Below are 23,824 nucleotides of genomic sequence, written 5' to 3'. Positions count from 1 at the left end.
CCTAGCATATCTTCATTCACACATGATGGCAGTGACACAAAGCTCAGCAATTCTGGAAGATGAATCACCATAGAGTGAAACAAATTTTAAATGCTAACTTCCCACTCCTGCCAGTTGTTTTTTGGTTAAGCATCACCAAGCCGTATATTACTACAAAGTATACTGAGTTGACTTTATATAGTATAGTATATAAAGTATACTATAACACCTGAAAGGACACTTGATACCTCCCATTAAAAATTACATTCAATTTCTTCATTAGAAGACTGGCAGAATAAGCTTTGTGTGTATGCCTCAATGTCAGAAATAACTTGATATCTAAAAAAAAGTCTGATACTAACTTTAACCTAATTTAGAAACTGTTGATGGACTATAATTTTGCATGTACAGGTAGTCCTTGTTTAATGACCACTTGTTCAGCGACTGTTCAAAGTTATGACAGGGCTGAACGAGTGGTACTTATGACCGGTCCTCAACCAGACGTACCAGCATCCCTGCAGTCACATGATCGTGATCTAGGCATTTGGCAAGCAGCTCGTACTTATGACGGTTATAGCATCCTGCATCACATGATCACCATTTGCGACTTTCCCTGCCAGCTTCCCACGAATAGTCAATGGGGAAACCAGCAGGGAAGGTTACAAGTCGCCCTGCTAAGTTGCTCATGCTCTCCCACAACCAGCAGCAGCCACCCCTGACCCACATGCCTCCCTCACCTGGCAGCAGGCACTCCCAGCCCCACTGCACAGATCGCCTCTGCACCCTCCCCCTCCCAGCAGCAGCTAACCCCAGCCCCACTGCACCTCATGGGCCCCCTGTGCACCCTGTCCCGCCCACCAGCAGCCACTTACTTACCTGATGGCCTGCTTGCAAGGCAGCTGGGATTCGCTTAACTACTCGCAATCCTTGCTTAACAATGGCAATGGGGAATGCTGAAATTGCTGTCGCTAAGCAATGTGGTCATGTGACATCACACTTTATTACCATATCACATAGTGACAGAAATTCTGGCCCCAATTACCATCGTTAACTGAGGACTACCTATACACTTTTGCATCATCCAAAGTTCACATTTCTCTTAACATAAATGTCTTAAAACTTTAGATTCTGTCTGATCAGTCACACGGTTACTTCAGAAAAGTAGCTTGGGATACTTCAATTTTTCTTCAGATTAGCTAGAAATTCTTATTCTCATTATCTTGATTAGTAAGTTGTATTATTTTGGATGTTTTTGTTAACCTATGACTTGACTCTAATAATAGTTTTTAAAGGGCCAAACTGAGATATGATTGTATCTGTTCTAATTTAATGTTACTAGTAGAATAATAGAGGAATATTTTCCTTTTCTCTCTTAACATTTTGTAAATTCCTATGTAATTCTTATATTTTGTAAATGTTCTATTTCTTTTTCTTTTCTATTTTCACTCTTAAGTATTTCTGAAAATAAAAACGAATTTCAAAACAAACCAAAAGAAAGAAAAGTTACAAACTATACAGTAAATTCCTCTTATAAAATGTCAAATTATAGCCAAAAAACCAGACATTAGTCACCTTACAGCTTGCAAAGGATTTCTGCCTTGAGTTTTGTGATGAGCAGAAGGTTGCTGGGAAGACATCCCCAAACAGGGTAAGTGATGCTGTCTTGTGACCTGCATCCGAGGAGGCAGAACTGATGTGGTTTTTATTAGCTTGTTTGGATTTTTGGAGCCTCTGCCATCTGTATCTGGAAGACATATTTTTCATCAATTAATCCAAAATAGATTGGCAATCAAGCTAGTAGAATTCAGGTTAAAGACTCATACCAGTCTGAACATTTTGCCCATGCACCGAAGTGGTTTTTTTAATTTTCTTCCCTGGTACTGTGCTCCAGGTTTCCAAAGGCGATACCTGTGGAAGAGGTTTAAGGTTCCTCAACAGTACTGAATGCCTGGTGGGAAGAAAGAAGAAACACAACATCTGTAGTAGCTCCACAGTGCATTGAAAGCATTACTAGAACCAAATAGGCTGCCAACAGAACCTATGCACAATTCTGGAACATAGTTTTTAATTTCTCTATGTGTGAGTGTGTGCGCTTAATTTACATTTCTGTAGCATACCAAAGGCATAGTGGTTAAGGGATTGGACTAGGAACAGGAGACCCAATTTCTAGTATACACTTAGCTGTATAACAGCGTTGTTTTTGTGGAGGAAAAACAGGAAGAGGGAATGCTACGTATGCCATCCTGAACCTGAATGAAAGGTGGGATATAAATCAAGTAAACTGCCTAGCTTTGTGTAGTTCATAATACTATTTTAATACTTAAGAAGAAAGATATTACAGGAGTATTAGATAGTCAAGAATTAAAGCTATTTATTTTAAGTAGATTTCATGTTTCTTTGAAATAGGGAAAAGGTTGTCCCATACCTCTCCAGTGTTTCACTATGTGATACAGCATCACTTCTTTCCAAACACAGTGCCAAATTGCTATTACTAATTGTGTAAGAATCATAGAGTTGAATCCAGTGATGTTTTTACTTAACTTGGATAACTGAAATACATTCCAGTAAGATAAAGTAATCACTGCATATACTGCCATTTTCTGGAATGCCCTCCCTCCTGAATTGATAGCTGCAATTTTGCATGCTTTAACAAACGCTTTAAAAACACATCTATTTTTATTGGCTTTTAACTGATGAATCCGTATTTAATAGTTTTCATATTCAATCTGTTTTTAATATACTAGTTTTTAACGTAGTTTCACCATTTCCTGCTAGGCTGCATATATGCCCCAATAAATAATTAAGGATGTAAACTGCAAAACAACTTTGTTAGTGATATAAAAGATCTACTAAATAAATAACTGGAATTTCCCAAAAACTGTGCATATAAAGTATTCCTCTGGACACAATCAGTGTAATTATTCATGTTAGTATCTCACATTCATAGTTACATAATGCATGCTTACATATGCTTACATATCATGGATATGACACAATGCCTGAAAAATATGCACACCTTTTGAGAATCTAATTCAAAACAGTCTAGCACTGAATATTTATTATTTACATATAAATCTCCATCTTGCTCCTTTAATGCACCACTTACAGGTGTCATTATCCCTATCTGCTACTTTCATTAATATTTTGCAAGCCAGACAAAATCTGAATGAACAGAAACCAACCATATTCCACTTTGGATAGCAAAATATGTACTTTTAGAACGTTACATTGTTATAATACAGAGTTGGAAGGGATCTTGTGTGGTCATTACAAGGGCAGGGGGGCTATGTCCAGCCTCTATAAATATTTCTAGCACAAGAGAATCTATTACTTCACAGATTAGGCTACTGCACAGCATTTACTATTCCAACATTTATCCCAGTGTTCACTTACTTAACACCAAGCTCTTCCACAAAAACAACAACCGGTCCATCTGCAGACTGGACTTCTTGAATGTGAGCATTGTAATACCTTCCACTGTGATCTAAATATACCTATGGAGTAATTAAAACACATTATATGCAAAGGGAAGGTACAGGACAGAGGTTTGTAGGTTAGGGATTTTTTTTTATCCCCTCTCAAATTAGAGTAATACAGGTCATCCAATGATGCAGAACGGTGAGAAATTCAGGACAGATGAAAGAAAGTACTTCTTCAGTCACACAGCACTTTAAACTATGGAATTGATTGCCACAAGATGTGCCAATAAGCATCACCTTAATTAAAAAAAAAATCAGGGAAAAGGAAGCTAACACTGAATATGTGATATGATGGCTGTTAACTTATAAACTTGTTAAATAAACAAACTCTAGTACCAGATGCAGAATGTCTTACAGAAGTAGCCAAAAACATTGGTACCCCTCCACTTTTTCCCAAAGAATCCCAGTTTGCTGTGGAGTAAGTTGAAACTGACACAAGTACATGGCATCTACCATTCTTTATTCCATAATCCACAGCAGATGCTATGCTTATGTCCATGCCATTTTCATTTGTTTAATATTTACAAGAATATGTAAACTTATTCTTTGCTTATCAAAAGCAAAGAAGTCTGTTCTTTAGGAGAAAATATCAAGCAAACACAGCATTAACTTATAAAACTGGGATTAAAAACATTCAGGAACCCAAAGAAGTTCGTTTCCCAACAGAGCTGATGGGATGAGCCTCCTTACTGTTTCTCCCTTAGCTGCAGACAAGTGAAGTGACTGCTGTAGTTGACTGTATTTCACACTCACTCCTCACTCACATTCAAATAGTTGCTCCCTGTCACTGGAGATCAACATTTACTGTTATGCCTATGCTGGAAAACTTTCCTTGAAACTAATAACTGATTTAATCCAAGTGCACAAGAAGAAGCAGGGGAGTGAGTAGAAGCTACAGAATGCTCCAGATGCTCCAAAGCCACTATACCTACCTGACTGGGGGACTGGGAATATCAGGCAGGCAAAATGAGACAATGGAGATAACAAACAAATGGCTAAATCAGAAACAGAGCACAAGACAATAAGCCAAAATAGCACAATGAAATAAACAGTGAGCTTATCAACACTTCATCCTAGAAAAGCAGTGCAAATTTAATTCAACAGGAGATTCTCCTATCCCTGCATTGTCATGCTTGACATTGCCCCAGACACATTTCTGCTTTGCACAGCTGCTCTTAAAAGCATAAACCTGATGGGGGAAAAGCAGTAACCCAAGTGAAACACTAGACATGATACTGAAAAAATGAAAGAGCTGTTAAGCAGAGTTACTCAGATTTAATGCCACCTACTTTACATTTATCTCCAACTGAATACTGCATGCCAGCAGCAATAGAAAAGTCTTGTTTTTGCTGATCTGCAAGCACAAAAAGAAAATGCATTATATTATACAGGTACTCTTAGGTGAGCACCAAAAGATGCTCAGCTTCCTCTTCATATCTTCCCAGAATAAGTACTTTCAGTGTTAGGACCTCACCTCTTTTTGACTGCCGCCAGACTTCATATTCAACATTTTGGTAAATTAATGGATTGAGGGACTGAAGAACTTTTCCAGGCAAGGTCATAGCACTGTGAGATTTCCCATGTTTATGAAGCTATTGTGCAAAATAAAAATTAAAAGAGAGAGAATACACAGAACAAGTGAATGACACTGTATATAAACAGTTTAAAATGAATTTGAAGCAAATTCAAGTAATCAGCGTATCAATTTTTAAAATCAAAATCTTACATACATACAAAATAAGAACATCTTCACATAAAAATTCCTAAATAATATTATTCATAATTATTAAAAATGCAGTAGCCCAATATTGCTGACTTGTTAAGCATATGAAGCAAAGCTTATCAACTGCATAACCCACAAGTCATCACTGATTAGCAACCCCAACATTTAATTTTCTGATTACATCTGAGTAAGCTAATTTTTTTCCTCAAAGGTATATAAAGAGAAATTTGCATAAACAGTCAAAGCAGTTTGCAGTATAATCCTTTATGTGTTAATTCAGAAGTTCCACCTTATTTAATATTTTCTTTATCATAATAGGGGTTCACTGAGAAATTCAGCCTTAAAACATAATTATGAGCTTATTTCTCATTAATTTCAAAGGGGTTAAATTTCTCTGACCTTCCCTTTAGACTAAAGTACTGTTTCAACCAACTTACAGATTAGTACAATCTTTTACAGGTAAGTTTAGCTCTCTAAATCTTTCATGTTAATAGCATTAGCTGCAATGTATTACAGGCATTCCTCACTTAATGATAACTCGGACTGGATCTTCCGTCGCTATGCAATAGTCATAAAGCACAATGTCACATGACTGCGCTGCTTAGCAATGGCAGTTCCAGGAGTCCCAGTTACTGTTAGGTGAGTACCACACAGGTTGTTAAGTGAGACATCATGTGATCACAACTTATGACTTCCTGCCAGCTTCTCCATTGACTCTGCTTATGGGAAGCCCGCAGGGAAAGTCACAAATCATGATCACATGACCATGGGATGCTGCAACAGTCAGAAACCTGGGCTGGTTGCTGAATGCCCAGAACGTGATCACGTGACTGCGGGGGCACTACAACAGCCAAAACTTCGAGGACCAGTTGTTCACTGCCATTGCAAGTTTGAACAGTTGCTGAACGAGTGGTTGTTAAACGAGGACCACCTGTACATTCTTGTTCTAATGCCATCCTGCATTCATAGGATTGACCGCTACTTCCCAGACATGGATTCCAGAGCTGTTTTTATATTAATGGCAGATCTATCTTGTGATCTGCTCTGAATCTTTTTTTTTTTTTTTTTTATCTGCGCTCAGTCGTTACCGACTCTGCAGTGACTGCTTGGACGAGTCCTTGCAGTTTTCAAGGCAAGGTGTTTCGGAAGTGGTTTGCCAGAGCCTCCTTCCTAGAGCAGAGCCCAGCTGGCGAGCGCAGGAGCGGAGTTTCCGTTGCTCTGCGCCCTTTTCGGGCAAGCGCGGTTTCGCGCTTACCGGCAACTGCTCCTGACTCCTTTTGCAAGGCGCCGCCAGCATTTTTCCTCCCACCGGAGTGAGAGTACCCATTTATCTACTCACGTGAGTTTTCGAACTGTTGGGTTGACAGGAACTGGGGAGGAAACAGGAGCTCACCCTGTTAACGCGAAGGCTGGACTCGAACCGCTGAAGCGTCGACCATTTCTGGCCGGCAACTTTCAGCGTCATTAAGCCGCTGCACCACCACGTCCCCCTTCTGAATCTTATACTGCCCTTTATAAATTTATTTGTGGGAGATCACTTTCAGATACTTCTTTAAAAAAACCAACTCTATATTTTTTTCTCTTCCAACACTGAATGTTTTGTATGTGAATACTTTAAAAAAGGAATTTTTACCATCTGCTTTCCCTTTTTAAAATAAAAATTTCTTTATATCTTATTAAGACGGATCTACCTCCCAAAGGAAAAGAGCTGCTTTATGAGTCACACACCATACCACTATAGGACCAGAAGATGACACTACAGAATTTATTTCATTTTTACTTGCCAATAAGGTCCATGGGCTCTGGGGCCCTTGCTCTTTCTCAAACACTATGGTTATTAAGAGGATACCAAGTAAATCCTCCTGGAAAATAGATGGTAGCAGCTGTGACTCCAAGTTACAGTAGATTGCAAAAATTCAGGAAGTTAATATAGCCATCCAGAATCACACTATATAAGAGGATCAGCCATAGACATTGAATAAATAGATAAACAGACTGAAGTAAAATACCTTCTTGCCATTCATACAACTTGTTGCAGCCCCTTCACTTCTGAAGAAAGGAAAAGATTTTTTGTTTCAAAATCAAAGTAAGAACTCTGTTTTCACATAAACAATAATCCTTAGTGTTTACAAGTAAGAACTCTGTTTTTATATAAACAATAATTATTAGTGTTTACTCTTATGAAGGAAGTAAATTCAGAGAAACACAAGGATACAGTGCATTTCACACTGACCAGCTTCAATAAAATGACATTCTATGAAGCCAATATTAACCCATTGAGACCAAATTAAACATATACATAAACAGTTTAATATTAAATTTAAAAATTATTTTGGACAGAGACAGCAGAGGAAGCTTAAGTATCTCAGCAGTTCCTCTCACATTTATAGTCCCATATCACCAACCATGTTTCCCCCGTTCCCCCCACCTTAAGTTTTGCCAACTTAGTGGTAAAACTCAGCAACAATTTTATTATTTTTTAAAATCACATTTGCATAGCTGCTCTTCTCACACAATGACTCTAGGCAGCATACATAATAAAAGAAAATATATAAAAACCATTAAAAACATAATTTAAATTTTAAAAAAGACAAAAACAAGACAGAAGACAACATGGCAACAAAGCATACAGAGAGTGCATCAGTTAATTATCATATAATCATCTAACAGGCTCCACTCTATCATGGAATCCCCAAGCTCATGTTTTGAGGGCCTTCCAGAAGGTGAACACGGTTGGGACCAGCCTCACCTCAGGGGTGAGAATTTTCAACTCTATCCAGCTCCCAAGTTCAGCTGTAATGCCTTTCCCTGTTAACTCTGACACCAACAGAAGAGACACTGGAAATTAAAACAAACAAGCAAAAACCTCTCATGTTATCTTCCTAACTGCATCCTTTATATGTGATTTCTGAGAGTTGCACCCTCAACATATTTGAAATCCCAATACATTTGGAGGGCAGGAGGTTAGAGAAAGCTGGCTTTTTAAGTCACAAGATCATATCCTGTGCAGGTATTAACTGGGCAGTTATGGCCTACTGGTGTCAGTAAAAATAATGGGCAATTGATTAGCCTACTTAGCAAAAGCTTGTAATCCAGCATCTACAGTAGCACCCTGTCTTAAACTGGAGCAGCCACCCATTCCTATTTTGCAAACTATTAAAATTCTGGTCATACAAACATCACTGTGCAGGGTTTCACTGTCAGTTCAAATCCCCTCTATAATACTATGGGATAGGAACTATCAGAGCTCCTGCCTCACTATGAACCAAGGACACAAATTCTGATTTCATTCCGATATAAAGTTGAGAGTGGTATCTCTGCACCAGTAATTGGATCGAATCAAATCATGCTTGTTACTAAAATAATGCAAAATACAGTGGTACCTCGGGATACGAACGCCTCTACTAACGAACTTTTCGGGTTACAACCAGCTCCGGGCGCAAAAATTTACCTCGATGTGCGAACTCCGCCTCGGGGTACAGCCATTTTTCCGCCCTGACACATGGTCCGTGGCCATTTTCCCACCCCTGACACGTGGTCCGCGGCTGTTCTCCCGCCGTGCCACGGCCGGCCGTTCTCCCGCCACGCCGCGCCCGGCCGTTTTCCCGCCGCGCCACGCCCAGCCGTTTTACCGCTGTGCCGCGCCCGGCCGTTTTACCGCCCCTGACGCGTGGTCCGCGGACGCCAGAACGGATTAACGGTAATTACATTGAACCTTATGGGAAAATTTGCTTCGGGGTGTGACCAAATTCGGAGGGCGGAACGGATTAACCGGATTTACACTGAACCCTATGGGGAAATTTGCGTCAGGTTACGACCAACTCGGGATACGCCCAGAATCACGGAACGGATTAAGTTCGTATCCCGAGGTACCACTGTATGATTCTAAATCAATAATTGTATGTTTAAGATGTGTACGTTCTTACATACACTTCCCATATAATCAATCTATCAAGCTGTCAAAAACTATGGTTTCTGGAGACATACTGGGTGGCTAAAAGAAGGCTACAACACTGTATCCTTTGATTAGTAATTTTTTTTTAAAAAAGGACAGCCCCAAACAACCATACAAAGCACAAGTGTTTTAAGAAGGGAGAACTAATCCCCTATAATTTCTCATCCCTTCCTATGGCCAAAATTAATTTCTGTAGCAATTTAGTCATACTATTTAGCTGATTTTTCTAGACACAGATGTCTTTGAAGTGCAATTCCCGTAATTCTTAGTAAACATGACAATGGATGTAGTTTCCAGAAAATATACTATTTCCTCGTACTATTTCACTTCTCTGCACATTATTCACCTTATAATTGTAGAATATGGCATATCTCTCCTAGCATTTTAACTTTAAACACATAGGCTTACTTACTCTAGATCTTCATCCTCTGAATCAGATTCTTCACTGTTCCCTCTGCCATTCTTATTCAAATCAGCATGGTTCAGTTCTTTTAAGATTTTATTCACATCAACATCAAATACTTTTTCATACAGCAATTCATACAGAATAGCTAGTTAAAAAACAAAACAAAGACCAGCAGGCATTTATCACAAAAATACTTCAGTTTGAATAAGTTAAAACAGAAAAGCTCCATAAAAGATTGATGACAGCATTGAGGACATTTTAAAGTTAGACAGCAAGTATAATTTTCCAGAGAGGTTAAGCAGCCAGCACCCTTTGAAAATTCTTGCAGCAGTAATTTGGAGAAGCAGCTAGAATTATACATGTATCCATAAGGAATCCAGAACTACATTTGTATAGCATTTAGATTAACAGGCAAAATTTATTCTTACTTTGATTTACATGGACCCTTTCTGCCCATAAGTCACTCAAAATCTAAACAATTAAAGCCAAATAAGAACATTTAAATTATTATTAGGGCAACTAAAACTTTTTATTTGATTTTAATTGTATTTTATTTTAGATTATTAACTCCCTTGAATGATTTATGGGAATGCTGCATGGAAGGAGAATTGGAAATGAAGAGGCAGACTTATCCTTTCCTGAAAAGGGAAACAAGGCTAATTACAACATCTGCTTATTAACAACATTCACGTAGATGAAGCAAACTGTCAAAAGTCACAGCTAATTTTATGCTATAAGAATCCATTTTAGGTATGGAACACAGACATACATATTTTTATGAATAGCTGGGTTAAAATATTCTAAACTATAATTTCAGTGATTATATAATTTAGGATGGATGACTCAAATGCAGGAACTCATCTACATTTTATAGGTTCCTACCACAAGGGCTACTAGTATACCCAATTCACTTGTTTTTCATTATTTGTTATTTTAGTGTAGTTTACAGAAAATAAGTTACATTTTTGGCAGTTAAAATAGCTGCTCCAAGATACAGAAACATGCAAATAGGTGATGGATTCTCTCTGATCCCACACCGTGATCACATTTCAAAGTTGATATATCACACTAATACTTACATTGACAAAGAGCAGCCTTGACTGTATAGTCTATAGGATAGATAATATCATAGTGACTGCCATTTGAAAAACACAGCAAAATCTAAAAAGGAGCACAAGAATATTTAAGATATAATAGCAAGCAAATTTACACACTAAAAACAAATTAAAGACTAGTGCAGTACTTCCTACACCACTTCTGCTAAAACCTTACAATTCTTCAAGTTATATGAGTAGCAAGATCTGTTACAGTAGGATTCATCTTACCTTGTCGGAAAAGCCATTTTCAGTTACATGAGAAGGAGTGCAGTTTGGTTCCTGATATATTATAAAATCTTTTCTAGAAGAATATATAAAGGGAAAAAATCTATAAATACACAAGTTTTATTATGAAATGGATAATAAATAAAAATAGCATAAACAGAACTTGGCAGAAAATGTATATGAACCTCTGTTTAATGAGTTCATATAATTCAGGAAAAATATCTTGTGAATTCTGCAATGGCAACACATAAATATTAACTGCAAGACTAAGGTCAAGCAGCAGAAATTGGCAATGGCTATTTGTTGGAACAGGACTGCTTAATGGAACCTGCTATTCTGTTCCCTCCTCACTCAGTACCAAAGTTTCCCTCACATCTGCTTCTAATACCTCTATGTCTGTCTTAAAACTTTCAGTTCTAGCACATTAACCATCTGTATAATATACTCTGTTTTCAATTCTTTCCCCATTTGCCTAACTGACCTTTTAAAAACATTTTTTTAAAAAATAATTAAATAGGATCCTGGCATAATGCAAAACAAAGCACTTGCCTTTAGAATCAGTTTGCAGCAAATATCTTACAGGTGTCATAGGAATATCCTGGGAAGCTAGATCACCTTCTGATAAATGAATGTTTTGAGACCAGTCATGCCAGTCATGGCAGCCATTTTGTGAATTGTCAATTACATGCTCTCAAAATTCCAGATATATACTGGTACAAAAAATATCCCTGATCTAAACCATACCATTAGCAAGCAATTAGAACCAAACAATTTTTGCTCTTTAGTTATGGACTTGAATGCATGGGAATGTTCTGTTTAACAACCAGCATAAAATTCCAGTTCAAAAAATGGAATCTAAAATGAAGGGATAGGAGGGCTTAACATTCAGCACCCAAAAAGATCCCTGGACTCTCAACTCTCGTTTGGCTAATTTATATGGGATTGGAGTTCAAGAATAATGTATATAGTACAGTGGTACCTCTAGTTACAAACTTAATCCGTTCCGTGACTCTGGTTGCAACTCGAGTTGGTCTCAAGTCGAGGTAAATTTTCCCATAAGGTTCAATGTAAATACGGTTAATCCGTTCCGCCCTCTGAATTTGGTCGCACCACGAGGCAAATTTCCCCATAAGGTTCAATGTAAATACGGCTAATCCACCCTCCGAATTTGGTCGCACCACGAGGTAAATTTCCCCCATAAGGTTCAATGTAAATACAGTTAAACAGTTCTGAAACATATGCATTTTATTTTTAAACCTCAAAAACCTTCCAAATGTCACAAAAACCTTCCAAACGCCACAAAACACACCACAAGCCTCACCGAACGTCTCCTTGCTACTGCAATCTCGCCCACAGGAAGCCGCGACCGCGTGGCAGCAGGGAAAATGGCCGCGGATCCGGTTCGTAAGTAGAGGCAAGTTCATAAGTAGAGGTAAATTTTTGGGGCCGGATCTGGTCGTATCTCGAAAATTTCGTAAGTAGGGGTGTTCGTAAGTAGAGGTACCACTGTACTTTCTTAATGAAAGCTCTAACATGGAAAGGATTGATTTTGTCCTAAATTATTGGGAAAGCTGCTATTTGAGTTCCAGTTTCTCCATTTCATATGGGTGATTCACCTCAACCTGAAGTGAATGACATTCCACTGTGAAGAATAACTTTTTATGGAAAACTCAAGCCAGTTAAATAACTGATTGGGAGATAAAGTCTCCAATTATACTTCTCCCAGATTACGCCAAGGAAGTCCAGTAATGTAGAAAAACGTTCAACACAGCAAGAAATATTGCTTGAGAAGAACTTATAATATTTCATTGGGTTTCTAGCTCTTGTTTTGAAATAATCAAATGGTACTCATAATCATTTCGCAGTAATGTGGAGCCCGAAAAATCTCTTACTGCCTATTAAAGAAAAAATTTCTCCCTTTATTTTACCATTATGCTGATACATTTCTTTAGCTCTTAACTACATTTGCTGTGTCTATATTAGGGCTATGCATCATTTTGGATTTGAAAGGGAAAAGATGTTTTAGAATGCTCATGGGTGTACACACAGCATCTGCTGGCAACTCCTTAAATCAAAAGCATAATTCCAGGAAAATATTTAAGAAGTTGCTAATTGGCGCTCCATGCATACCCATCCATACATGTACTTTGATGTACCCTTTCAATCCATAGTGCTGCAAGCCCTAATCAATATATCCTTGGCTACAGAAAATATTTCAGCTTGTTTCACATCTGTTGCCTATCTTTTTTCCCATCTTCTCTTTCTCTCTCTCGTTTTTCCTTTTTCTTTTAAATTGCCTTCATTTAAAATTCCAATAGTTTATTCAGCAAAATTTTCTTCCCTTTTCCTGTCACCAATAAGGGTTTATTGATCAACAGTTATGTGTTAAAGGTGTATGAATTCCTCATACTATATCCCTAGTATTCAGAATCAAACAAGAACTATAGATTCGTGGGCATGAGAGATGGCTAAAAGGATTACCATACAACACCGGAAGTAGAAAACTCCATCTGATTTGCAGCAATGGACTGGTGATATATGTTGTTTGTCAACATTTGACTTTTTTTCACAAAGGGTCAAGAAAGAAGACCTTCAAGCACCATGGTTAATGGGGGGTGCTATTCTCTTCAAAGTATAATTTTATCTTTTTTCTATCAGTTTTTATTATCAGTTTTTATTATCACAATGATGAACTCTGAAATCACATTATATTGTTAATAGTTTTGTATGTATCCTTGTTTAATTACTCTAATAGAATAAAATAAAAAAGTTTTAAAATACATACCCATCCTAGGGTACTTTGTTAAAAAAAAAAAAATCTTTGCATTCCAGATCCTCAGTATGAAGCAAAAAATACAGGCATGTAATTGCTGCAAGACTTACATTATACTTTTGTGAAACTGCTTTAAGTCATTGATAGTAGTAAAATGCTTCAATTTATGCTACTCAAAACTTAAACCACACAAACACACCCACCTACACTGAAACTCAACACCTGAATGTAGATAACACAGTAAAGCAGAAATCATATATCTAGTTCCTTAGGAGTAACCCAACTGAATTTACTTCTGAACATATTGGTACAGGATTATATTATAGCATGCTAGTATGTATCGCTAATATTCAGTAAGGTATATATCATTGATATCCAATTCTAGGAACATCCTAAAAAATAGGTCCAGAAGACAAATAAGGTTCCTTGGACCTTTAGCAGAGTAATACACCTGGTAAGTTTATTCTGTAAACTTCCCCAAGGGACCTACTGAATGTAGTCATCTAAGCCCTCAAGAAGCCATGAACAAGTCTAGCCACACTAATCTCATACAGCACCAAACCATACATGCCCTATTTTCTCTCTTTACACAATGCTTTTCTTGCTTTAGGTCCCCTGACTTCTTCCTTCAACAGAATATTTAATGCATTATATACTGTATGCCAGTTTTGGTTTTCCTCCTATATCTGCATCTGTATTTTCCAGGAATATCAGTAGCTTACATATTTACAGTCTAATAAAAAGATGATTACTTTAGCAGCATTTATACTGGAAAAAAAATTGTTGATATGACTCTCCCTTTATTCCTACTATTAACTGTAGTTAATAGAGCTCTCCTAAAACATGTATTTCTTATGGGCACTTCTTCCATTACAAAATAAAGTTGGTCAATTTGTTTGCATTTTTCTAACATTTTAAAATGTGCATTATATTGGTTGAGCATTATTCTTTTGAACTTTAAAGAGACATTTCTTACTTATACATAAGAGAAAGGGCACTTATTTCAACTTGTCCAACCCATTCCTGTAGCAGAAAGAGAAAAAAAAATGAAATAATCAGTAACACACATGTAAATAACAACCAGTGAAATGCCAAAAGATATTTAAGGACCCCTTAAACCACTAGCAAGCAGCAATAGTTAACACCTTGGTTTAACCTTCCTCAATTACGAATTACAAGAGTTATGACCCAAATTGTAATCTAACACATCTAAATGGCACCAGGGTGGGAAAATGTGACTTACTTAATCAAACCTCAATTAATGTGCATTTGTTACAGCTCACCAATATTAAAGTTTTGGTAATTCCACAGAAGTTTTCATGAAATTTTAATTCATTTGAAATAAACTCTCCCCAGTTTTAGCATATGCTCCCTATTCTCCCTGAAGTATGGCAGCCTGGTATACAAAATATCCTGTCCAAAAGGTCTTGATCCATAACCTCATTAAATCCTTCAATTCCTGAATGCTTTGCTTTCACATCCAGAAATCTATCCTATCTACCTCAATTTTTCTTCTCCTTTACAGCGCAGGCGCCATCCAACAATACAATCAGAGAGCAGAACAGGCTGTCCGCTAAGCAATTTGACCACTGAAAATATTCCCTGGCTTCAAGTAACAAATACTACCTTTATATTTGAAGGAATGGTGAAAACTCCACAGTAAGCCTTATTGCATAACAATGCAAAATATTAAAAACACTGGCCTTGTCCCCACCCCCAACAATGCTGTAGTCAAATAACGGAAGGGTCAACTGCATTCTTATCCTTGCCCAGTAAGCAGAAAGAACTCACAGAAGGTCAAACAGAGCAAGAGGCAATATACAAAAATGCCAGAGCAGATATGCATTAAACGTGCCCTCTCTTAGCCTGGCACTGATGATTTATTAACTACATTAATTTGAAAAACAGTATTCCAGACAGAGCAATAGCATATTTTGTTCCAGCACTAATGTCTTCTATTCTTCTGTCTTTTCACTTTCTTTGAGGAGCCAACAGAATAGAATTTTCAGCTATTACAGCAAGGAACAGGCTCAAAAAATGGTAAGTAAACTTCAATAATTCCTATCACCATGATCATCAGAGCCAGATTAGTACCATCCCTAAGTACTAATATGATTAAGTATATTATTAATATACTCTATTAATTAATAGAGTATCACAAGTGCCCAACTATTCTCCCTATTTTAAACCTACAGAAGCAGATGAAAACTCTCCTACAAGTTTTATTCCCCCACCCCCAACTCTAGCTCCAAAGATGGGTGGAGAAGCTATGGGTTGTTCAGTAGGTTGCATAAACAAATTGTGTTGTGAGGTAGTTTAATGTCCCTACTGCAATACATGTAAATGCCTGTGGATAGTCAGTCCCCAAAGGCCTCCTGTAAGGCTTTGAGTATGAGGGCCATCCTCAGCTCAGAGGGAAAGCTGTCCCATATGAATAGAGCTGCCACCAAGAACACCCATTGGGCTCCTCTTGCTCATCTTCTGGTAGATGGGGACTCTTAGTAGGTGCTCTCTGACCATCCAGGTTGGACAAAGAAACATATGGGAAAGGTAGTCTCGTAGATACCCAGGAATTATTATTTACTCAAGAGTTTTATATCTTCATAATAATGGATTCCTATACTATATCGATCACCTTAATTTGTCTTACTGTATCTAGTTTTCCAGCTAGAACAGTTTGTTCACTCAAATCATTTTAACTTCCTGACAAGCAAAAAGATATGCTAAGACCCATTTTGCTGCCTAAGGAACCATGTCATCAAACACAGGTTTTCATATGTACTATTTAATTATTATCTTTGAGCATCATTTGAGGTTTGTCTTTCCTTTGTTTTCTGCAAGCTATAACAAGCAAATGGCTATAAACAAATCTCTATTTGCAGGAAATGTTCAAGTTCTATGCAATTTCAAACAACAAAACAAAAAAGCAACACTTGAAGTAATGAGTATGCACCAATACATTTTACTGTTTCAACCATTCTTTGAAAAATTGTTCACATGTAATATCGAAACAAAGTTCATTCACTTTGCAAGATTCAATCCTTAGGGGAATGAGATAAGCCAACTGCTATATGTGTGGTTAACTTGATAGTACATACCTGTGGATTTTCCAGATGCTTCAGATATTCTTCAAAGGACCCCTCTATAAACTGTAAAACATGAACATGAAAAAGGTATTAATAGCATTGTGATGAAACATCCAGTTTTAATAAGTAAAGATAACAAGGCTCATTTCTGGAAAAAACCAGTTTTGATCAAGGATCCTTTCTTCTAACCTTCAAATTGTGGAGATTTGCTTAATTTATTCATTATTTAAAATACAGAAATTACAGATGTAGCTTCAGAGTAGCATCTAGGAATGTACCAGATCACACCTTAACTTCCTTCACATAATTGCAGACTTGGTAAACCTGTGGAACAGCCATGGGCTGTTTGTAGCAGTGTTTCCCAAACGTAATGACTTTCAGATGTAAATGGCCTTCAAATCCCAGAATTCTCTAATCACTATAGCTAAGAATTGTGTGAGATGAAGGCCACACATCTGGAAGTTCCCAATGTTGATAAATGCTTCTCTACAGAAATTTCAAAACTTTGAAATAAAGCATATCTCTTGGATGCATCCAGTTCTCAGGTTTCTGTACCACAAAGTAACCAAGTGTATGGTATTCACCTCATCTTATGAGATATACACTGTATATCTATGTTGTTAGAACAGAGGTAAGTATATGAGTAGGTACTTTAATATAACAAACAACCCTACAAGTAGAAATACTAGTCTTGTGCTATTCAGGTACCAGGTCCCCAGTTTTCTCATCTCTAGTATATAGTATAAATGAAAGCCACTTGTACACCCAAAGTGTTATCAAAACCATATCCAGTCCCAGAAAATATCAGAGTTGGATGGCTTCATAAAAGGTAGGCTAATGAGTGATGAAAGGTTAACTACTCTGGCACTCACCAAATGTGTTGGACTACAATCTTCATATATCCAAAACAGCACTGCCACTGGGCATGCTAAGTGGGAATTGTGGAAGTAGAAATTAACCACAGTTGGAAGGTGTAAGATTGAAGAGTCTGTAGGAAATAGTTTTATTGAACTGCCTGATACTGATGTGGCACACATCACATTGAACTGTTTCACCTAACCACAGTTAAATAAACCATTGTTATGTGACAACTAGCTGAATTCACCCTATGTACTAAGCCATAAAACATAAAACCAAAAAAAAGCAAACCAGGCCATTGATTTTCATGGATATGAAGATCTAATGTCTGGAGCCACTTTGTTCCCATAAAGGAAATAGAAACTTATAAAAATAAGAATATCATTGTTTGGTAATTAACATGTTTGGTTTATTTATTACATTTATATTCTGCCTTCTGCCCATTATAAATCACAACACTGGACACAAAGGAATACCCAGGAAGTGGCCTATTCAAGCATTAACCATAGATCCTCTTAGCTTGAATAAAGTGACTGCTCATGTGCCTTCAAATCATGCCCTGTCATAAGCAAATTGACCATGTTTTTCCCCAGAGCATAATGGAAAAAAAGGAGATGTATTTAAAGGCACAGCATGGCTCTAATAATTATCCATAATACAATAATGCCCTTACCGCTTCAAATTGCTCTCTGTTTTTCCACAGATAGTTTATACAGGCCATCCTAACATCAAGATGCTGAGACTGCGAGTGGAAAACCTGTAAAACAGTTATTAAAAAAAAAGAAGAATCGACGTATATTTACATACAGATTTAAAATCTAAAAAGTCAAAGTTGTTAAATTAGAATTATGACTTCAGCTTCAACTATATATGCAGATGAAGGAAGTGGAAAAGTGACTCCAGCCAATTTCAAAATACAGTCCTTGCTATCTGACCATTTGTTCAGTGACCGTTTGAAGTTACGACAGTGCTGAATGAAGGGACTTACGAACTGACCTGAAGTTATGGTGATCTGGGCCCTTGGCAATCGGTTCACCCTTACAACCGGTTGCCAAGCATGCCGCAATCATGTGATCACCATTTGCAATCTTCCCTGCTGCCTGCCGGCAAGGAAGGTTGAAAGCTGCTGCCACCTGCCAAGAGGACTCTCTCTCATCTCTGAGGGCTGCCTGAAGAAGCTCTGTGCCGAAATTCAAGCAGGATTTTGGCACGGGGCATTTTCAGGCAGTCCTGAAAACCTTTGTGCTGAAATTCAAGCAGAATTTTGGCAAAGGACATTTTCAGGCAGCTGCAAAATCCTGCTTCGATTTCAGCATGAAGCTGTTACAGGCAGCCCGTAACCGCTTTGCACGGAGCTTTGGGGGTTGCCTGAAAAAGCTTCATGCCAAAAATCCAAGCAGGATTTTCAGCCACAGAGGATGGGGGACAGAGCAGGTGGGGGAGGGAGCGAGGGGGTCATGGGGGCATGTGAGAGGGTTGGGTCAGGTCCATGGGGACCTCCCTCACGCACCCGACCTGACCCTCTCACGCACCCCCATGCACCCTGTCCCCCACCTGGCAGCACCTTGGGCTTGCAACTTCCTGCCGGCTTCCCCACTAACTTGACTGTGGGAAGCCAGCAGGAAGTTGCCTCACATAACGACTGGGGCATTCACTTAACAGCAGCAACCGGGACTGCCGGGATCTCTTATTCTTCAGAAGTGAGGCAGTCCATTCAACTACCATATAGGTTAGCAACAGTTATTATGTATTTCCAGTGAAGCTAAGACCTAGATAGTGTTCAAATAACCCATGCACTAATCTCAAATCAGTTATCATTCTACACAACTAGTCACAGAAATCTATGGATATAGGTACAGTATATATTAAATCAATTTTAGCACTGCTTTTCAGATAAAGATATGACAGAACAACTATTAAAATACAAAACACACAATGGAAAATTTCAAGAAACAAATATTTAAATTTTTTAAGGCTCTAGTTTAAGGACCAGATGAAGGCACTTAAAAGGTATGTACTTATTCTTTACATAATAGGGAATATGTTGAGGTACATGCTTTGCTTGATTAATGATGAGTCTATGAGCCAGTATAAAGTCAGATTGGGATTAATTGGTTTTGTGTGTGTATGTCTGCTGGATATCATTTTCTTTGATTATGCAAAGCCTGGTGAAACCTGACATCAATTACATCTACAGTTAAATGTATTCACTCTAGGTAAGAGACTGCATCGGAACTAAAAAATCCTACAGCCACAATAATGGACTTTCCTGTTTGTTTACAATTCCTTGCTTTCTTTAATATCCTGTCTAATGAAGAGTTTTGGAGAACTCCAGTTTAGATATTAAGGTCCTAATAAAGACTGTGGAATTTGATTTTTCTGATAGAGCAACACTTGTACTGATTGGATTTTATAACAATTTATATACTAATGCTGCTCAAATACCTGACATGCATTATCTTACAGTAATTACAATTATTTTGGAATGCAGCCATTTTCAAAGATGTTTCCAAAAATGTTAGCCTATTGGAGCAAAATTAGAATCTTGTGGCATCAAGGGTCTGGCTGTGTCCACAAAGTCTTCATTCTGTTAACTGAACCATGGTTTATTCAATCTAATTTTCTGGGTTCACAAAATACATTGAACCATAAACTAATAACATCAGCTCAGTTCACACAATACTGTATACAAAAGTACTGTATAATCTGGCTGGCTAGGTTGTGGCTTAGTGTTCTGTGCACATAAAAACAATGTTTCTTTCTGAGAAACTTTTCCTTTATTGCCAGTTGAGGAGGAGGTCAGACAACTAGCTGACCTGATCTATTGCAGAGATAGGTAATGTAATGATATTCATCTGTTTGGGACTTCAGCTCCCATAATCTCTGTTCATTGACCATGTGCTGGGTTTACAGTGTTGTAATTCAAAGCAACTGGAGGAAACAAAGTTGCTTACCTCACAAATTCCAGAAAGGACATGCAAACCAAGGACTTCCTGGTGAATATTAATTTTTCTTGGGTACCATCCTAAAGTGTTTCAGACCTGATGATTCCTCTCTGATCATCAAGTACCAGTTTCATATCAGAATCCAATATTATGGGGGTAGAAGTAAAAGCATATCAAGATCATGGAAAGCTTTCCACTCCTGGCTTTTTAAAAGTGCCTAGTCATTAAGGCTACAGGAAGCTAGCCTAAATTAAAGCAGCCCTTGGGGCATTCATTTATTCAATAGGCCAGACATCCTGCAGGCTGCATTTTAAATGCCAGTTGGGACACACAAATACTCTGCAAGTTTGCTGAGCCACAATAAAAACAAGCCAATCAGCTTCAGTAAGTTTTTTTATTCTAATAGCAAAAATTAGAAGCTTAGGATTCCTCCTTTTTTTTTTTATGTTTTGCAACTGTGATATCATTCACATCGTATGTATGCACAGTGAAATTATTACAGACCTAAATGCGACAGAACGCAAAATACAAGAATGTCTCCCCCCCCGCCTTTTTTTTTTCCTGGCCAACAAAATTAATCATCATTTTTTCGAAACAGGAAACCTAAATTTAACGCCTAAAACAACTTTCTGAATGCAGAAGCGAGATTAAAGTCTCCCTAGAAACTAGGATGAGCCGACGATCTGGACTCACTCCAATGAGGAAGGGCTTGAAAATGGGTTTCCATCCCGAATTTTCTTTCCCAGAATGGTTTTCTTCATAAAATGGCTACACCCTAACTGCTCCCTTTTTACCCTGGACGGAGCCCAAAGCTAGGAGCTGAAAACTTCCGAGGCAGCCGTCTCCAGCGTTGCTGCTTTTGTGAGAGCCGACAGTCAGCACCGCTCGGCCGAGCCCTGCTCCCCGCCAAGGGGAATTCTGATCAGCTGCGGCCTACGGCGAACAAGGGCTCGCTTCCTCCCCTCCCCCCCCCGATCGATTTCCAGCCGTTTGTTCGATTTCCCCCGAAGACTCTCGTCTCCCATCGTCCGCGGAGGGTGATGGGAATTGTAGTGTAACATGTGGGGAGAAGCGCACGGCGAGGCGTCCCCCTGCCCGGCCCTCTGAGCGAGCCGTCGCTGCTTACGGAAATCCGCACCTTACCTGCTCCGCCACCGCTCGGAAGAGGCACGACCCGTCCTTCGCCACTCGCTTGCGGTACAGTCCCTGAGATCGCAAGTAGCTATCCATGGCATCCTCGGCGGGGGTCTCCACGCCGTTGCCCAGGCGGCTCCGCTCCTCCTTGCTGCCGGTCGCCTCCTCCATGTTTATTTATTGCTCCAGGGGCGGCAGGGAAGTCTCTTTCCCTCCTCCTAGTCAGCCCCACATGGTTGAAAAAGAAACTATATAGGTGTGGGGAACAGGGCGACCGGCATCGAAAGCAACCCGCCGGGAAAGGCTGTCCGAAGGCGAGAGGCGGTTGCCAAGGCGGCAGAGGCTGGAGCAGCGGGAGGCGCCGGACTCACGTTTGCAGGTCGCATGTGGGACTCCTGCGAGAGACGCCACTTGAACCGGAGACCGCGGGTGACTGCTTCTTCCTTGGCCTTCTCCTTGGGACACCCGGGCTGCCTCCGGTCTCCTCTAAACCCAGCGCGCCCTCCCTCCCGAAACTGGTTCCCGATGGCAGCTTTGGTGCACCACCGAGCTTCCCGAGCGGAAACGAAACATGTGGTGTTTCCACTGAAACGGGCAGCCCCAAAGTTTGTTTTCACTTTCAGAGCCAGCCCGACACTCGAGGGGCTTCTGGGAGTTGTAGTTCGATTCCAGCAGGAAGTGGGAGCGCAGCGAGTGGAGGAGAAAGGGGTGAGACGACAATCCCGCCCCTTTTCTCCCGCCTCCTCTGCCGCGCTTCTCTTTCCCGAGGAGGAAGCGGGCTTGAGGCCGGGAGCTGACCGGTTCTTCTGTGACATTGGTGCTTGCTATGATTTTGTTATTCACAGTTCGGCTACTTTCGCCTGGTTCGTCAAAAGACAAAGATCTAAAAAGAGTTGTTTACTTGTATTCACACCGCCGAAGCTTACATACCCTGTGGTTGCCTTTCTACAACACGCGCATCCAAGGATAAGTGAACTATGGTTTGCTTAAAAGACCCAAGCGTCTGGATCAGTGTTTCTCAACCTTGGCTGCTTGAAGATATATGGACTTCAGCTCCCAGAATTGGGGAGTTAGCTGGGGAATTCTGGGAGCTGAAGTCCACACATCTTCAAGCAGCCAAGGTTGAGAAACACTGATCTAGATGTACAGAACACATTGAATAAAAAACTAATCTCACGGCTGTCCTCATACAATGCATTCACTGAAATGTAATTCAGTAATATCCAATAAAGACATTAAGCTAAAGAGGTTTGTGGTCAACTATTTTAAATTGTTTTCTTAAGGCTAGTTATTTTCTGCTCTTTAAAGCATACAGCATATAAGAACACCATTGCTGCTATATAATGATCATGGTTATATAATAATTTTAATTTATGGCCTAGACTAGGCCATATACTTAAGTCTTTGCTGATTTGCCCAAGTGTGTACGATGGGACTTCCCCCAAATACAGCCTGTATAGAATAATGCCTGAGTAAATAAAAGCAGGAGCAAACTTCTTATCTGATGGGGTTTCCAGTTCAGCTTGTATGGAGTTGCTGTCTTTGGGGTAGATCCAGTTTCAGAATGTGCATATCAGGAAGAGTGCCAGAGTCTTGCACTGTTGTTGCAGGCAGTGTCTAAGAACAGAACAAGTGAGACTCCAGACAGATATATCCCAAACAGGCTGCACATTATTCTTAGTTATGTTAGCTCAATGTGTCTATCTTGGGGAAACATAAAGTTGACAGTGGACCAAAGTTTGCTAATACTCTTGCAATCCTGCCATAGCAAGGACCAGAAGAGGTGCCTTAACATTAAACAAAGCTCTGGACCCCTATGGCTGCTAATCATCATGGTAATTTGGGAGGCCTTATTCCCAACATTCATTGGATGTGGTTCAACTGTGATGACAAAAAAAAAAAATACGTAACACCAAAAAGCATAAATAAATAACTAAATTTATTCTAAAGCCTCCAAGAGCCTTCCTTGGAATGCTTTTCTTTCCTTTCAGAATATTAACATTTTACATCATATTAAGCCAAAGCCAGAGAAACCTCATTAGGACCTGTTATGTGTACCCAGCTTTTATGTACAAGCTGAAATTTCATGCAGCATCACTGTCTACCAACTGGTAGAACCTGCAGTACCTAGTCTATGCATATTTATTCAGGGAGTGAGTTCCTG

General features: G+C 39.1%; 1 protein-coding gene across 3 annotated transcripts in view; it reads right to left on the bottom strand.

Annotated features, from left to right (window-relative positions):
• Positions 1 to 22,583, bottom strand: part of OTUD4 (OTU deubiquitinase 4) — a 39,914-nt gene extending 17,331 nt beyond the window's left edge. Inside the window, exons 1-13 of one of the 3 annotated variants that reach the window (XM_025166894.2) lie at positions 21,670 to 22,583; positions 18,255 to 18,338; positions 16,736 to 16,786; positions 14,614 to 14,660; positions 10,868 to 10,940; positions 10,622 to 10,703; positions 9,549 to 9,687; positions 7,191 to 7,230; positions 4,933 to 5,050; positions 4,748 to 4,812; positions 3,373 to 3,473; positions 1,803 to 1,927; positions 1,552 to 1,723 (exon numbers count right to left, since the gene is read on the bottom strand). In XM_025166894.2, coding sequence (XP_025022662.1) covers positions 1,552 to 1,723; positions 1,803 to 1,927; positions 3,373 to 3,473; positions 4,748 to 4,812; positions 4,933 to 5,050; positions 7,191 to 7,230; positions 9,549 to 9,687; positions 10,622 to 10,703; positions 10,868 to 10,940; positions 14,614 to 14,660; positions 16,736 to 16,786; positions 18,255 to 18,338; positions 21,670 to 21,831 — 1,259 coding nt within the window. In that variant the 5' untranslated portion in view covers positions 21,832 to 22,583. Of the gene's footprint in view, positions 1 to 1,551; positions 1,724 to 1,802; positions 1,928 to 3,372; positions 3,474 to 4,747; positions 4,813 to 4,932; positions 5,051 to 7,190; positions 7,231 to 9,548; positions 9,688 to 10,621; positions 10,704 to 10,867; positions 10,941 to 14,613; positions 14,661 to 16,735; positions 16,787 to 18,254; positions 18,339 to 21,664 lie in introns of all 3 variants that reach the window. The other 2 variants (XM_007428627.4, XM_025166896.2) reach the window with 2 other exon arrangements.
• Between the last annotated feature and the right edge of the window lie 1,241 nt (positions 22,584 to 23,824).

The sequence above is a fragment of the Python bivittatus genome, unplaced genomic scaffold, assembly GCF_059951505.1.
Source record: "Python bivittatus isolate LINGU-HERP-01145 unplaced genomic scaffold, Pbiv_v1 ctg000070_np1212, whole genome shotgun sequence".
Taxonomy (NCBI): Eukaryota; Metazoa; Chordata; class Lepidosauria; order Squamata; family Pythonidae; genus Python; species Python bivittatus.
The sequence above is the reverse complement of the archived record's forward strand: the minus strand, read 5'-3'. Positions and strand labels throughout refer to the sequence as shown.